The sequence below is a fragment of the Pipra filicauda genome, unplaced genomic scaffold (assembly GCF_003945595.2).
Source record: "Pipra filicauda isolate LSUMZ 115617 unplaced genomic scaffold, ASM394559v2 scaffold111_size4109106_pilon, whole genome shotgun sequence".
Classification (NCBI taxonomy): Eukaryota; Metazoa; Chordata; class Aves; order Passeriformes; family Pipridae; genus Pipra; species Pipra filicauda.
Genome location: NW_024103563.1, coordinates 3,619,390 through 3,636,939, shown reverse-complemented (window position 1 = coordinate 3,636,939; position 17,550 = coordinate 3,619,390). Strand labels below are relative to the sequence as shown.

At 40.2% G+C, this 17,550-nt stretch overlaps 1 protein-coding gene across 23 annotated transcripts in view; it reads right to left on the bottom strand.

The window, feature by feature from the left end:
• Window positions 1-17,550, bottom strand: part of ANK3 (ankyrin 3) — a 205,785-nt gene that overhangs the window by 98,386 nt on the left and 89,849 nt on the right. For all 23 annotated transcript variants that reach the window (XM_039382705.1, XM_039382698.1, XM_039382696.1 and 20 more), the window contains 8 exons: window positions 14,276-14,473; window positions 12,803-12,901; window positions 9,989-10,087; window positions 8,612-8,710; window positions 6,325-6,522; window positions 5,725-5,823; window positions 4,944-5,042; window positions 1,212-1,409 (listed from right to left, as the gene is read on the bottom strand). In XM_039382705.1, coding sequence (XP_039238639.1) covers window positions 1,212-1,409; window positions 4,944-5,042; window positions 5,725-5,823; window positions 6,325-6,522; window positions 8,612-8,710; window positions 9,989-10,087; window positions 12,803-12,901; window positions 14,276-14,473 — 1,089 coding nt within the window. The remainder of the gene's footprint in view (window positions 1-1,211; window positions 1,410-4,943; window positions 5,043-5,724; window positions 5,824-6,324; window positions 6,523-8,611; window positions 8,711-9,988; window positions 10,088-12,802; window positions 12,902-14,275; window positions 14,474-17,550) is intronic.

The window sequence follows — 17,550 nt, the reverse complement described above, 5'->3', positions numbered from 1 at the left end:
GCAGCTTCAATCATGCTCTCTGTATTAGTCTCAGCAGCAAACCGATGATAGCCAATGGGATGCAGAATATGCACATGGCCAAGTTCCCTGGGGTGATAACAAAGTCCATCCTGCACTGCACGACCCCACACACTTGATTGAGACTTGAGAAAAAAAACAAACCAACCACATCTGCAAGAGAAGCTTTCTCAACGAGGACCCTAAAGTAACCAAATTGTAAAGTCAGGGGCAGGAGAACACAGCAGTCCTGTGCAGCACCAACCACTACCTCAGAGGACACTGAATCTTTCTACCTGCTGAGAACGGGAAACATTTTCCATGAAAAATTTTTCTATTGCCTCTCTGCTCTAGCCACATAAATCCCTACTGAAACTTCACTTGACAATATCAAATAATGATGTCTAGTGGAGCATTTAAAGAATTAAGGCTGCACATTTGCTAGAAACATTGCTATAGAGCAGACTTAATAGCCTATAAATTCATAGCTACAGAAACTAAAATCTATTAACTTTCCTTTCCTGCCCCCAGGAGAAATTACACCAAAAGTCACTGCGCTCTAAGCAACACCCTCTGGGGAGGGAGAATCACTGATATTAATGAACAAAATCTCAAACTTGCTGTTATTATCCCATTTTAAAAAGTCAGCTTCCCTTAACAAGGTATCTGTTACCATTAGATGGCAATAATTGTTACCATTTGTTGGTATATGTCACTTATTTGCTACAAGATATTATAGCGTTAAAAATGTTACAAATACAAAAAGTTATGAAAATATGACAAGTGTTACAATTACACATGTAACAACTGACAAATGCTGCCATTAAATGGGCAGGCATATACCTAGAGGCTCATAAATAACAGGCCCAGTAACCACCGTGGGGCGGAAGATGTTTTCTCTCTGGGCATGTTTTGGCAGACTAGCATAACGTGGAAGGAAGGGAGATGGATTAGGAAGTTCCACTGCAGCATGTGCTATCACTGAAACTTGGGTACTACAAAACACAGTTCATTTAATGTGACATGGCACGCTGCTCTCTTGGCTAGAAGAAATGATGATGTGCATTCAGACCCCTGCAGTGGCTTTCAACATGTGCAGAACCACAGTGGGTGGAATCTAATTGCAGGCCCCCATCCTTCTCCTCACCATGCTTGTTCTCCTCACCATGCTTGTTCATTGCCCCCCCCCCCCCCAGGTGAGGGGGAACACTCACCTTGTTGCTGAGATTTACATTAGCATTTCTAGAAAGGAGCAAGGACACCATGTCCACGTGGCCGTCCTGGGAGGCGAGGTGCACAGGGGCGATGCCCTGTCTGGTGACAGCGTTGGGATCAGCACCATATTCCAGCAGTGTGGTGGCTATGTCCATCTGGTTTTTCTTGGCAGCTATGTGCAGTGGCGTGTAGCCATTCTGTCAACAGAAAGCACTCCATGGCAAACCACTCATTAAACACCGTGATAAATCACCTACCCAACTCTATGAATAAGTATGTCATTAGTTCCAAAAATTCTGTCAAACGTGCTCAAATACAACATTAACTAGTTGTACAAATGAATGTGTCAGACCTCTAAGCAATCTTTTTTGCAAGAACTGCTACAAAGAGAAGGATTCTGAAATAAACATTCAAAAATATCTGTTCAGAAGAGGACAATCTATAACAACAGGAGTTTGAGTTTCATTGCACAGACATTTGCCACTTTTCCTTAAAAGTACATAAAAAAGAGCAGGATGTGTGTTCATAACTCAGAACAGCTGTTATTGTTTGATTTTCCCCCCACTTCTCAGTTTGAATGAAAGCATTATGTACATGAAATATGGTCTTTCTTGTAGCATTTAACCTAAACCTTACTGACAACCTGGTTTTGTTCAGATCAAGGGAAAATTAAAGAACATGACTTTAGAGTCATGCATTCTTTATTTTTTTATTCGTTCCAATATGTGTACCCAGTGAGCCCTCTACTAAAAATAAAAGTGCAGTATATCTGTTGCATGGCAGAAAACAGATAAATGGATATAAAGAATAACTGATTAGCATGCCAATACCAAAGCACTGATTGAGGTATGACCAGCTTTTGGTGCAGATTTTGATGACTGTTTAATCAAGAGCTTTCTCTCTTTCAGAAATGTATTAGCACTCATTATCAAGTAAATGGCAAATGTGCACACATTTGCATGTGACTATGGGAGAAGGTCAGGGGGGATGAGACCCAAGCTGCACAAACTCTTCTGTGCAGTATCATAAGTACCATGTGCATCTCAGATTACACAGCCCAATAAATCTATCAAAAGGCACAAAGCATTCACCTGGCTTGGCTCCTCCCTGCACCCACAGGGCAGCAGGAATGGACTAAATGGGAAGGCAGGTCCCAGCAGATGCAGGGCAGTGCAGGTAGGGGTGAGGAATAAATACACAGGGGCACACAACTGATTACAAGAGAGCTTTAATAGCAACCTGGCAGCCAAGAGATGCACAGCACTAATTTAACGTGGAAAAGGTTCTGTAACCTTCAAAAGTCAATTCAAACTCAGTTCAGACCTTAGTACTAAGACATTTGAAAAGGACACTCATAAAACAGAGCACCACAGTCAATAAGGGGAGTATATGGCCACCAAATCTTCACTTTGAAGATAACATGCTTCAGGTAAAACAAACACAAGCCTCTCCCTTAGACTTCCTGCATGATTCTGTCACGTAAAATAGCCACTGCCACATGACCACCTAATAAATCCTAAACGCTACATGTTAAATCCTGAGTATATGCTAAACTGTGTATTTTAAATGGAGCTCACATTACATAAAATAACAAATGCAATTTCCAAGCCTTTTCCTCAGAAATGGGCATAGATTGCTTTCAGTGGAATGGAAAGCAGCAGGTTGCCAAGAGAAGAAAAAAGAGAGCTGAAAACTAAAAGCTGAAATTCAGCTCAGTCCCAGTCTGCATCTTCTCTCCATAAGGGCAGTGCTCTGTCACTTTGCATAGATAAAGGAACAGAGAAGTTCAGAAGGAAGGGTATTGGGTTATTCTGGTTGCCAGGGAAAAGAGAGGAAAAGGGAAAATGGTTAAAAAATAGGTATAAGCCCCATGCGAAATTAGCCACAAGCCTAAGTTTTGCCTATAAAAGAGAAGAATGGTTCATGAGAATAACTGTTTGTATCACAGCACTGTACTTTGACACGGCCAGTTCCCTGTCACTGATCACTCTTCAAGGCAAGTGTTGCTGGGTGAGGTTAATGAGCTACTCTTAAGATCAGTGTTAAAGACAGCGGTGTCACAAGAAAGGCAACTGCTGACGAAACTTAACTTTGAAGCCAGTGATGAGATATGACATAACACATTTATTTACTAGACCTCATTTACAAAAGAAATGGAAAATCATCTGCTGTTACCAACATCATTTTTCGCATGACTGCGTTGTGGGTGCCTAAAGCAACAAACATGTTAACATTAATTTTATTTAGTATTGACGCTCTGCTCAGTGTTGCTGTGGCTCACTTGCTGCAGAACACTAACAAATGCTTTCTTTTTAGGCACACTTACAGCTGGCACTTGAAGGCCTGAAGTGGCAGCTGCAAAACTGTCCTGTTATAGATGGGGAAGCTAAGGTGACCTGACACATGAGTTTGTGCAATATTATACCACAATGTATAGTGCTCCCACCTTGGTTTGGACTTCCCAAGCCCTCGGCAGCGGCTGCTGCAATCCCTACCCCTACAGGATGCACAGCTTCTGCTGAAGTTTCCTTCAGTGAAAACTGGGTCAGTGCCTTCTCATCCTCTTCAGAAGGCCCTTTCTTCCCCAGGGTGGTATTCCAGAGTGCTGTCTTGCAGTAGTGAAAGATCAGAGATCACTCCAGTTCCCCTCCTGGGGGCACTGCTTTGGCAGATTGCCACTATGGACAGTATTGATTTTAAACTGTGAAGTTGCTGCTGGCTATCCATGTTTATTTAACTTTCCTCTCTTTGCATTACAAACTCTGGGACCTACCATGTGTGACAGACTCCATCCTCTTCTTCAGCCATGCAGAAGGTCTCTCTGCTGTGGCTGTACTCAGCCGTGTGTGAGAGGATGGCAATCAAGGAGAGCTGTCCATCTAGCTATGAAACTGCCTTTTTTCTACTAGCTCTGCTTTTTCCACAGTATTTTTTGGCAGTGGTTTAAAGAAAGTGTCTGGGTTGTTTCAGATGAGGTATTTGCACTGCACTTACCCTGCTTGAACCTATTTATGCTTCCACCCTGCTTTACCTACTGTTGTTGTTCAACTATCGATTATACTTTGATTGATTATACTATATATCAATCCCATACTTAAAACTGGGATCCACAAAAGACGTAGACACTTTAGGCTTGTCTAAATTCTTTCTTCTATGCAGAACTAGAAAAAACTTAAATATTTATTCTTTCAAATTCTCTGAAACCTTATAGTAGGTGTTGTCTTGCCTACAGGAAATTACAATCAAAGCAGGACTGTGACTAGTTTTATTTTCTTGCCAGTCCATTTACACTGGGGTGGTATTGTGAAGCACATTAATAATTACATATGTTGTGCTGAGAAACTTATCACACCTCAGAAGGGCGTGTAGCTGGCATTTATCCCAAGCTTGTCCTGCACAGATGTTAAGATGCAATGATATAAATTTGGCTGGCTTGGAGAAGTTATGAAGAGACTGAACAAAGCAAGGCTCAGTATTGGCTGAGTGTGAATGGCACTGAATCTAGAGATTTTAAGTGTTTCTACATCTCTATTTGCTTTTTTTACTGCTATTTCATTCACCTGCAGAATTATTCTAAACAGCTTTCTGTGGTTGTGAGACATTAATAAACAAGGTCACTGAGCCTCCTGTAACTGCAAGCATACACAGCCTAGAAAGAACAGAGGTAGATAGGGAATAAAGTGACACAGAAAGCCCAGGTATTGTTCCCCCAGAGTGGCCAGTACTTGTACCTTGGCAGAGGCGTGAGGTGAAGCTCCCTGGTCCAACAGGAGGAGTGCCACTTTTTGATTATCGTAGTGTGCAGCTACATGCAGTGGTGTTAAACCGCTCTAAAAACACATGCAGAACAAACAAGTGCTGTTACAGACCCTCTCCAGGGAAAACTCGTGAGTTTGGAAAATTGGAGTAGATAGGGTGAAAAAACACTTTTGTTATTCAGTCCTGTATCCAGAGTCTTTGATAACTTTGCAAAAAAATGAAACAGAAATTTGAACATCCTTACTGAGCTGTGAAAGCCCCCTTCACTTCCCCCAGGGAAGATGAACAGAGGAGAACATATCTGTGCTGTCCCCAGGACAGAGTGGGTAAGGAGGTCACACCCTTGGCGATGTTTTTCTTTTACTGCAGTGGATAAGTAAACTGTCCCTTGGATCTGTAAAAATCCAGGATGGACTAGTTTAAAAAGCTTGAGGTCCTGTTGGCCTTTGCCCCCTGTCATGAGCCCTGGGGAAGCAGAGCCAAGTACTCTGATAAGAACTCTAAGTAGTCTGGGCAGGAACGTAGGGGAATGGTTTGTCTCCATCCCCCTGGGTGGGAATAGAGAGCACATCATTTTGTTGCCCATTAATGACAATAAAAGTCACTTTGGCACCCTCAACAGGGACTGGAATACTACATGAAACTTACTCCTGTTAAACGCGGGCCGATGTAAGTAGGTAGGGGGATATTATTAAAATACTATGTGCTTTTAGATATTTCCTGGGCAAGTGGCAGTGATTTCTTCTGTCCTACCTTTCCAGAAGCATCAGGAGATGCATTCTTCTGAAGCAGGAGGTTGGCTACCTCAATTTTCCCATATTTTGCAGCCACATGTAGCGGAGTAAATCCTTTCTGTAAGAGAAAGCAGTTATATAGCAGCTTTGTGTACTTTTTTCAGGGTAAAGTTTGTTTCTGATCTACAGGGATACTGCTGTTTCCATCCATCCCCTTAAACAGTCCTGGGGCTTACACAAGCCTGCAGATTCTCAACTGCCTTGTTGGCCCTGGAGGCCCTTCCCTTGCAAGGCAAAACACTTATCTACATTAAACAAGGGAAGAGTCAGGTTCCTTTTTTCACACTATGGAAGACCCAAGGACAAGCTTATCAACTCTGGTCAGGAATTTATGCCCTGCATTCCTGTCATTCCAAGAAAATGCAGGTCTGATCACTGGGATGTGTTACACATCAGCTTCTGAGGCAAAAGCACAAAGCTTTATACCCTTCTAATAAAATGTAGCTCACTCTTACATTATTTGTATGGGTGTATGACTCTTGCAGCACTTAACTCACAAGTAGCTTTTGCTACAGGGACTATTTTACTATTGAAGCTATTAGTTCTGCAACTCACTTACCTTGGTAATGATAGACAAAGATGCACCATGATCCAAAAGAACAGAAGCTACATCTTCATGCCCTTCTCGAGCGGAAAGATGCAGGGGTGTGTAGCCAGACGTCGTGGCTGCGTTTGGAGACGCTCCTTGCTGCAGCAGCTGCTGTACAATGTCTGCTTTGCCCAGCCGAGCAGAAATGTGCAGCGGTGTTTGGTCATCCTAAACATGAAGGAAACAACACAGTCCTGCGTAAGAAAACTAAGGCTCGCATTCTGACAGAAAATATTTGCCCAGATTCTGTCACTTTTCAAAACTGCAGACGAGCGTTAACTCTGCTGAGGTCTTACCTAGTGAACACTGCACACTGGCTTTCTTGATGCATCACAAAATATTCCAGGCAGGTACGTAATCCATAAGAGTTAAGAAATTTATCACTTTTCTTCTTAATCTGGATTTGCCTCACTTCACTTTGCCACTAAGGTGCATTGAGCTTCCTGTTGAACTTGAGACCTTTCTTAAAGCCAATGCACAGCTTTGTCCCTCACATCTTGATCTCTTATGATTCCCAGCAACATTTAACAGCTCAATCAGTTGTTTGGGATGAACTGAGGTGCAAAGCATACTATTGCCTACAAGTATCATAAAGTATCATAATTTTTGTGTTTGGGGTTTTTTTGTTGTGTTTTTTTTTTTTTTTTCGGTGACCAATTTGTTTGGTATTTTGCAGATAACTTCTCAGTAGATGTAACTGAAGATAGAGCACGGTGTGCAAATTCACTGTTGCTTTCTCCCTTCTTATTCAGAGCACAATAATCTCAATAGTTTTGAGTATAGGGGTTGTCCTGTCATGGATATTGTTGTCTGTTTCTTCTCTTTCACTGAAAATACTATGATGTTTGTGACCTTGTTCTGAGTGTCTAAGGGATAATTTCTCCCTTATTATTTGATTTAATATTTTTGTCCTCCCCATTCTCCACTGTACAGTCTTCGGATTAAGCACAGTTTCACATTATGGCCAAACATCTTTCTCTCCCCACTTTTTCCTGCTGAATTTCTTACCTTTTGAGCACTACTACCCCATGTCCTACATTCTGGGCTGTTCTCTGCAAGGGAGACTTCTGTCCATGCCCATCCTACAACAGTGATTTTACACCTTTGGGATTTAGGATGGGAGATTGTCAGGATGTGAATGCTGCTCCTCTGCAGGACAATTCTCCTCTGACTGCTGGAGAGACTTTGTGGTTCTTAAATCATTCCAGTTTATGGCTGCTTCCCACAAATTTCTCACAGCTGATGTTAGCACTGGTGTATAATCTACTGCTTGCATTTAGCTGTTATTTATGATAAACTGATCACAGGCAATGGCAGTTTGCACAAATTAAATCATTCTGTGAATTTACTTTAAAAAATATTTGCATGACTGTGCTTCTGAGCACGAGCTGTTCACTTTCAGGGCTGTCTTTGGAGATTTACAGACCACATGATTCACTTCTATTGTCAGGCTGCTTGCAGATACGAAGTGCATCTGCTATAAATATTCAGCCAGAGTTCCTCATAAGTAGATATTCTTACTAGTAAACTAATTTGTGAGCCAATTCACACATAGTTTCACAATGAAAAATAGATTTCTTTGAAATTGTATCCATTTTATTACCATCTGGGTAAAAAATAATTCCTGACTTACCTATTAAGACTGCTATTTATTGCACCCATTTATCTCTTTACCCTGCCTGTTTCATGGAGTTCTTTCATTTCCATAATTTTGTGTGTTTCTTCATGTCTCTTGACCATTTCTTTTTCCTCTACCCTTACCCTCCTGAATTCCAATTGTTTCTATAGGATCTGTTCCTTCTTTCCAGCCCTCTGCCTTGTATTGTGTCTCCTCCCTTTAGGAGGTGTTATTTAAAAGTACAACTATTTTTGAATGCATACAGGCTGTTGCTTTAGGGATATGACAGGAGGCACCAAAAGCTTAGGGTTTCCAGTTCTGCTGAAATAAAAGCAGATTTAAGGTATTCCCCTCCCTCCTCACTTCCCACTCCAAAACAAAACTCTTCAAACATAAGATAACCTATATTAAAAACTGGCAAAAAACCCGAGGGTTGATATCAACTTGACATCTGCCTTCTCTTACATACAAACCACTCATGACTACAAGTAAGAGGGCACATAACAAAATATCAGTGGTTATTACATGACATGGCTTCATCTCCCTTTCTCTCCCTGAAGACACGTGCAAGGTGAATGTGAGTCCTTGCTCTGTCAAAACAGACTATCCAGGTTTATTCTACCTGGGCCATCACCTTACCTTGGCTTTAGCCTCCACCTGGGCTCCGTTTTGTACCAGGTATCGCACCACCTCTGTCTGGCCAGCCCTGGCAGCCATGTGCAGTGCTGTTTCTCCTCTCTGGTGTGCAGCAGCAAAAACAAAATATCAATTAAAAACAGACTACAGGAAAAACAAATGCCAACAACGTTTCATAAATACAAAAATACCGAGGGCCCAGTTCAGTGTGATCTCCACTAGAATACTTTGCCGTAGTTGTCTGTGAGCAAGATGTAAGATTAAGTCAATATTTGATCTCTCTGTATGCTGCAAAGCAGTTTATTGCGGGGTCCGTTTCCCAACACAATAGTGCCTTTATCACTGCCTTTTGCTGGAAAGAGACAGTGCAATCTTTATATTTACTAGCATTTTACTAACAGTGTTAAAAATGATGTCCATTTAAATAGAGTTTAATGTAGTCAAAAAACATATTTCAAATTTCATATATTCAGGCACACATGTATTTGTCTTTTCTTTCTGCTATGCCTTATGCCCCTGCTGATTTGTTATCTGACAAGCACTGAGCTGATTAAACAAGAAGAAAAAATAGTATCATTATTGAGTACATTCGTCCAAAGCTTCATGGACTTAAGAAAAGACAAATCCAAGGAAGCCAGAATAAATGCAGGAGGGAAAAGTGCTTTCTACATTTTTGGATGTCAGTATGTCTTTAGGTATAAACACCTGCTAATTTCCAAACTGCTGCATTTTTATATAATCTAATAGAATTAACAGGTAAAGATTTACAAAATGTTGCCTTCTAACTGCACCTGCGTATGGAAGGTGAAAGGGAGATTTTGAGGTCAAACTACTGCAGAGAACCAAAAAGCTTCTGCTTTCCTTCCACTTCCCAGCTTTCAAATATCCATCTAACAATGACTTCAGTTTTTACACATGCCCCGGGAGCCTTGGGGCACACAGCACACATCCAGCAGAAAGGCAGCTCAGACGGCTGGATGGACACAGGCAATATGTCCCAACAATCTGCTGCAATCTGTTGATAACAGCACAACTTTCCTTAAATGGCAGACCCCCGGGGTCTTGGGAAAACAGTGCTCAACAGTCAAGCATAGATCTCAAAAATTACATATGAAAAGCTACAATGTGTTCTCATCCTTTACTTCAGAAAATAAAGAGGAGAGACCCTACTTAAGGTCAGCCCCTTTTGAGGTTTCAACCTGTCAAGCATCTCCCGAGTAGGAGCCAGCAGGCTGCACTTTCCCATGACTCCAGCACGAGCCACAACTGCTGTGGAGGTAGATGGTGAACATCAGAATTAGGCACTTCTTCACAGTGCTGCTCCCAGATATTACAGTGTATTCCCAGTGCTGCTGTGCTGAGAGGGGAGCTGTTACTCACCACGTTGGTAGTGTTGGGTGATGCTCCATGATGCATTAGCTGCGATACAATATTTACATGGCCCATGAAGGCAGCAACGTGGATTGGAGTTAGGCCCGACTGGAAAACAAATCAAAGTCCAATTTAAATGCCTACTTCCACATTCCTTTACAAGAATGTCATGGAGAAAACATAAATTATTCCAAACTAAGTAAACTCCAGTGCTTGCTCTTCTGACAGAGTCTCATCTCCTCAAAACCATATACACATGCTTAAAGTAAAGGGCACACAGAATTGGAAACACCTATGAGTATGATTCATGAGCAAACATGTAAACATTCCAGGGATTCAGTAGTTCTCCATCAACTAAGCAAAATTTCTTCTTAAAGCATTTGCATCTTGGAACAGAAGGAAAAAAATAAATAAACTGTAGAAGCATTCCTGGTACAAAGGTAAGACTTTCTGGAACATTCAGCTAAATGCAAAAAAGATGCAGTGTCCATTGTCCTCAACAGATCCAGTTGGCTTTGGGGTGAACAAAAAGGTCTATTGAACTTAGTGGTGAGCTCCATCCCCACTGTTTCTCCAGGAGAAAGGGAATTTGAAACTGGCATCCAGCCAGAGAGGCCCAGACAAAGTGACACAGGCTACAGAGAATTCCCCCTTCACTCAGGTCTTTGTGGCACTATCACCATCATAAATCTGCACCACTGCCCTAATACAAGATGTGAAAGACCAGCTAGAGAGAGAGGGAGGGAGAAGGAAAAGGGAAAAAGGGAGTAGTCTTTTAGCAGGACATGACCTCAAGGATTTTGCTTTAGAAATCTAATCAATAGTTAATATTTCTCCACATAGAATTATCCTAAAGCCTCTTCACAGCTGCTTCTGCACAGCTGTACCAATACTCAGCCAGAGGCTGCAAAAGGGGGTTTTGCTACCAAGAGGAGGAGAAAGCTCAGTGGATCTCTGGAAATCCCCTGATTTAGGCAGCTTTCCCACAGATATTCACAAGTCCCAGGAGGGTAGAGGTGAGAAAAACACACTTTTTTTCCTTTCTCATGCAGAACAGCAAATATGGGCAGGAAGGCAGCATAACTGGTTCAGTGTGTTACTTCTTTTACCTGTTTCGAAAAATTTAGTAAATGCTTTTAAAATAATAGAGTGATGGAAATACAAGGCATGTTGTCCTCTTAGACCATAAAGCACCAACTCATACTGCAAGGATTCAAGCCTGCAGCGAAAAAAAGGTGCAGTATTTGCAAATGGAAGTATGGAATCTATCTGGAAAACAGAATTCACCATATAAAAAAGGTAATAAATGTTACCTTTGATGCACAGTTTCATATGCAACTGTCATTATTTGTGACAATGATTATTTGTTTCCTCTTATTGCATTTGCATTGTTTATTCACAACTTGCAACCAACACTTGTTTGCTCTCAGATTCCTTCAGGGAGGAACACTCTGAAGCTTTCTGGCCAATTTGTTTTGAGGGCCAGATACAAACTTTGTTTCTGACTTAGAGAAATAGCAGCTTATGGGATGGGTGCTGAGTACCAACTCCTAATTCTGCCTTGAAAGGTTGGTACTATATAGTCAGTGAAAGAGGCAGGAAGGTAAAGCCCTGCAGTAAAGTATCATCCTGAATCCCAACAAATGCAGTCAGATGTGGTTTGAGATCATATGAGATCACAGTGAGGCAGGAAATAAAGGAAAAGCTCTTGCTTTTGGAAAGCTTTTGCTCAAAAAAGCAATTCCAAAAGTACAGACCAGACTTTTAACCTGGTTCACTTGCACCAATAGTGTAGCTAAGTGTTGCTTTTGCTTCTGTTCTCATGATTCTTTGAATTTAAAAGGGATAAAATGGATTTGATAGTGTTTCTACTTCCACACTGACTACTTAATATAGAGGAGATGCATCTCAGCCCTTCCATAAAGGCTGTCTTTGTGTTTCTCACTCCCCTGCTAATAGGATTTCAAATTAAACTCTGAAAGCTGCATCTACAACCCCTAAGGTTTTCAAAAACTAGTCTGGATATAGGTAAACTATAGCCAGGGCAGGCTCTACTCTCCCTCAAGCAAGCCAGGATGGGAGCTCTATGGTTTGCTGCTGAATAATTAAAATAAAACCCCATGCATTAAATGAAGCTCCATTTTGTGGAGATGAACTACTCCCCATTGTACCTTGCTTAATCAATGGAATTCCTTGCCATTTCCTAACCTGGCTTATTCCACAGGGTTCACACATTCATATATGTGATCTTTCCTCCTCTCCTCAATTGGTAGAATATACATAGACAAAAAATATCCTGTAGGTACTTAATTAATCTCTAAATTGTGCCAATAACTGGGTGCACACTATGTCATCCTGGCTGAAGTAACAGCATTTTGATTTCTGTCTAGCTGATCTGTGATGCCCCATGATGGTGGGTAAGCATAACTTCTGTGTGGAAAGTGAAAACAAGCTCTGAATTAAATCACTTTTCAAAATAGGACTTGGTGAAGCACAATCTTCACCTTGATCTCTCAAATTTCATCATCTTTGATGCTTTAAATTACAGAAAAAAGTGACAGAAATGGTGGATTTTAGAAAAAATTTTTCATATGTTATGTTTCACTTATTTTTCCAACTGTAATCCCAAAGCATATAATTTGTTTGTGATTCACAAGGGCAACTGACTTTATTATTCAGTTTTATTATTTCATAATACCTAGTTGAAAGTAATTGCTGACTTGATGGTCCATGTTCTTCCAGAAATATTCAAATATTAATCAATACAGTTACAATGAAATTTGTAGGAAAAGCAAACACAAGTGTGAAAAGACCATTTCTTACCTCAGTCACAGCTTGAATTGATGCCCCGTGCTTCAGAAGAAGTTCCATTACTTTTATTCTGTTTTTCTTGCAGGCAATGTGAAGAGGTGTGAAACCATTCTGTAAATGAAAAAATATACTTCTTGATACCCCATGTGTCCTTAAAAACTAGAATTGGGTATGGAATTCATGTAAAACATTTTTCAGTTTTAACAAAAACACCTCCCAGAACTTGTTTTGGCTTTATTAAATTTTTCATGTAAGAGACTTTTTCTTTTTAGAAGGTTTTTCTATTTCATATAGCAAGTTTTAATTATGAAATATATTGCCTACTCCAGTAATTAATTTATTTTTAAAAATTCTCAGTTCACCAAAACTATCAAATCCTTCATTTGTTGCTTACCATACTCATTTTTAACTGGGTGGAGTTTTTTTCTGGAGTTTTTTTTTGGGGGGGGGCAGGGGATTGGGGTGGGTCTTTTTTGGTTGGTTTTCTTTTGAGCTTTTAGAACTGCTAGTAAAAAAGGCACATTACAACCTCTGGAATTTAGATCTTCTAAACTATTTTTACTACTTTTTTTTTTTTCATTCATTATCTGCCAGTTTACAGCAACTACAACTATTTTGCCTCCCCACTTGCTGTTTATAGTGAACAAAACCCATAATACCTTGACCAAAGACACGTGAGGACAGGTTGATCTGACACAAAAACAGAGGGGCTGAGAGAAGGGAATCTGTGGAGCCTGTACTGTTTTCAAGAGTCAATCCCTCCTGGCTTGTGAGGGTTTCAGGAGCTCACATAACATTTCAGGAGCTGAATGAGTTAGCATCAGGCTGTGAAACCAACAGTCAACCCAATTCATGTCAGAACGTAAATATGTTTGGAACAATTACTGAAAAACAAATCAAAGAGACATTCTAAAAAGAACAGATTGCACGTTCTTGAACAAAACACATTGATGCATTCTGCTTGTATGCAGTTTAACTGCACTAATGTATTTTGTTACTAAAGTTGTTTTTAAAGCAGAAAGGCATATGACTCCATTGACATAATTATACAATACCACAAATATTCCTACCTTTTACTATTTAACATGATTGAGAGCTAATAAAAATTCCCCCGGTTTTAAATGTTGCTGATTCTTTTCTCTGTACAAACACTTAGAAAATGAGGGTTCTCTCCATACCCAAACCTACAGCAGTTACGTCTGCAGCTGTTTCACCTATTCAGAATCATAAAAAGCTACTGGGAGGTAAAAGTGCTCTAGTTACACTGAGAATTCATAAATCACTGTTGACCGTCTGTAAGCAAAGGTCTGCTTTCATTTCACAATACATTATCAACACTTTGAACCTTGAGCATCCTCTCTTGGGCTGTAGCAACACAGCACATCCTCCCGTCAACATCAGCAGGCAGAAAATAACTCTCAAATGAGTCTCACCACGACTTTGGGAGAATGTTTAGCTGTGAATAGTACCCCGCTGTGTACTCACCAGTGCTTTGGCATTAGGATTAGCTTTCTTGTCCAAGAGAACCTTGGCAACTTTGTAGTGGCCACAGTGGGCGGCGACATGCAGCGCAGTCAGATAGTCATTAGTGACGTCGTCTACAGGCACGTTGTGCTGAATCAGAAGCTGAACACAGTTTAGATGATCTCCTTGTGTTGCCATGTGCAACGGAGACAAACCATTCTGCCAACAGAAAGACCCAACACGGGTGGGTTATAGGATGCTCAGAGAAATAAAACTCCCCCGCGTTGTTCTCAGAGCGTTTGTTGTATGAAGAATTTTACAAGCCCAGAGAGCACCCAAAATAAACTTACCATGTTCAGTGTAACAATGAGGGTTCTTACTCTAGAATTTAGAGCTTGTTTGGTTAGAGTTTGTAGGCAGCTCTACATTGAAAAGCCGTCACAACATACCAGCAATGCTCTAAACGTAGCTTCTTTCATCCAGTATAGCTCAGATAAGCTGCTTGATTTAGATGAGTTATGTGAGAAACAGCACTTTGTGTTGTTTCAGACTTTTAACACCCTAGCCAGGGAATTTGCTGGATTTAAAAGCTGCATTAAACTCATCACTCCAGAGTAGCTTGCATAGACCAGGCATGAGAGCACAGGTCAGAGTATCACTCAGTAAACGCTACAGCCTTCCCTCATTCCTCCACTTGTGTTTTCCTGAATTTGGGTTGTATGCATGCTTATTCCACATTACACACCTCTGGAGACTATTCTTCCCATTCAACATGGGTACAACAGCAATAGTTTCAAGTGGAACTAAAAATCTGTGAATGAGACCTCCATGCTGTGACCTACCAGGGGCAGTGGTAAAGCTGTTTCACCAGGGAAACACCTGAGAGAGATTCATGTACCAATGAATTGTTTCTTACAGTGCTTAAAAGAGATAACAAACATATTATATTTCCAGAGTAAAAACACGAAGAGAAAATTCTCAGAAATTTAAAGGACTGACAATGTTTCATGATGAAAGTTTAAAATATATGCCAGAATGAAAGAGGTCTTGGTAGCAGAGGTACATGAGCTCCTTTTTCCTCTCATATTTTTTTTTCACTCAATCCTCCTAATGCCAAAATGAGATTTGAGTGCAGAAGCTATTCTTGAAACACACAATAGTTTATAATCTATAAATGACTGACAGTACACTGTCTGTATCATGAGACACTGAAACTTTTGGTCACAGATGCAGTGCCCTCATGTGACCACATTTAGCAAAGGCAAAGTAACAGTATAAAACCAGCTGAAATCTCAGGCTCTCTGAACAGATCTCTTCCTTTGCCCTTCCCATGGCCATATGATAACAGTAATTACAAGCATGTGAAATAAAGTTGGAAATACACGGTGAAGTAATTTTTAAAATCGACATGGAATAAAGATGGTGGAAGCAAACAGGCAAATCCTGCCAGAATTTGAAAGCAGGTTATATTCAATGCTGAGATACAGACATCCTTGGACACAGTTCTATCCTTCAAGTAAGATTATCTCATGGGCATCTCACTTGTGATTTATGTTGGCTTGGATAAGCCTCTTTCCCATTCCCAAAGGGTACTATAGCAATTATCTGCATGGAAGCTTGATACTAGCAATGCATTTAAAATGTTTTTACTGCCTTCTAGTGCAGTTGAACAGTAGAACAAAAAAAGATTAATTTCCCCTGGTCACCAAGCCCTCCTGATAACAGTTTATAAGTGATGATACTTTTCAGATGAGAGCAAAAAAAATCATGAAACTTTTTATAAACAGTTCTGCTCCATTTTGATAAGAAAGATCCTTCGGGTTAAAAGTGTAATTCTTCACAATTACAGCCAAGAAACCACACTTATTAATGGAGTAAGAAATTGAGAAGTTGATATGGGACTCCTTTATAGGAGAGACTTGTACTAAGAAGGCTGACATTGATGGAAAAGAAAGGAAGAAATAGAGCAGCCAGACGTCAATTTGGGAAAATCAGCAAAATGCTTGATAAAAATCTGTCATGGATGAAAGAAGTGTACCAAATAGTCAGACTTTACACAGAAAAACAAGAGATTGACTGGATGCTAAAGAAGTTGATGAATTCAGAAAACATTTGGAAAACTGTCTTTTGTTATAACCTAAACCAGGCTTAATTCTGTTGTGGTAGAAGATATTCCATAATCTTACACAAGTCAGTTAATATTTCGATGCCTTTGTCTTCCCACATTCAACATAAATACATTACATGTAACAATGTTCTGCAGTCCCACGTCTTTTATGTGAGAGACAATCCAACAATGTCTGTAAGAAGTGATTTGGTACTTTAGGCCAGAGCCACTATATAAACACTGTTACAGCACTGCTTTTTTAAAGATTGCCAAGAAAATACTAAAAGGTGAAGAAGTTCAAGATTAATAAAAGATATTGACAGTCATCAATACCTTAAAAAAACCAACCAACCAAATAAACAAATAAAAAAAACCAAAAACCAAACAAAAGGGGACCATAGAGATGAAACAGAGTATCAACTGCCTGACTAGGTAAACATAAAATTAAATATCTTATTTTGTAGCTGTGGCAAAGCGCTTTAATCAGGGAAAGAGCTGTTAACTCTGAGGAGGGGGGGGGGGAAAGAGCCAAACGAGTCTGGAAAACTGATAATTAAAAAAAGATGGACGTTGACAGGCAGGGATGCCATTTCTTATACAAAATCATTGGCATATTCAGAACTAAATTCCCTTTTCCTTTTGCCTGTAGAACACCCCAGATAATCCATTAGGTCATTTCATCCCCTGAAAATAAATCTAAGGTTATTCCAGTGCAACAAAGGGTCAGCACTACACTAAACCATCTCTAGCAGGAAATAGCTATCAAACTGCAGCCTGGTTATTATTCTGAAAGAGTTTTATATAACATGAGAAAACTTTGTGAAGTTCAAATTCTTTCAAAGATGTGCCCTATTTCCAATAATATATGACTTAATTTGAAGAGAATGGAGCCACTTATTTTTGCAGAGGACAGTTCTGCAGTTTAGTGTCAAATGAATGAATTCATTTATGCCATTCAGAGGTACAGCTACTTCTTAGATTACCTTCTGAAAATGGTAGAATTAACACATCAGAAGGAAACTCAGGAAGCTCTGCACTTTCTTCTGTTTGCTTTTTAAACACATAAGAGCATTCTCTCTTCCAGAGGAGGCTCCTATTTTGCTGTAGTTTTTTATATAACCCTCCACAGATCATCATCCAAAGTCTGTCTTTCAGCCTTAGGCAATTTCAAACCCACTATCCCATGTAA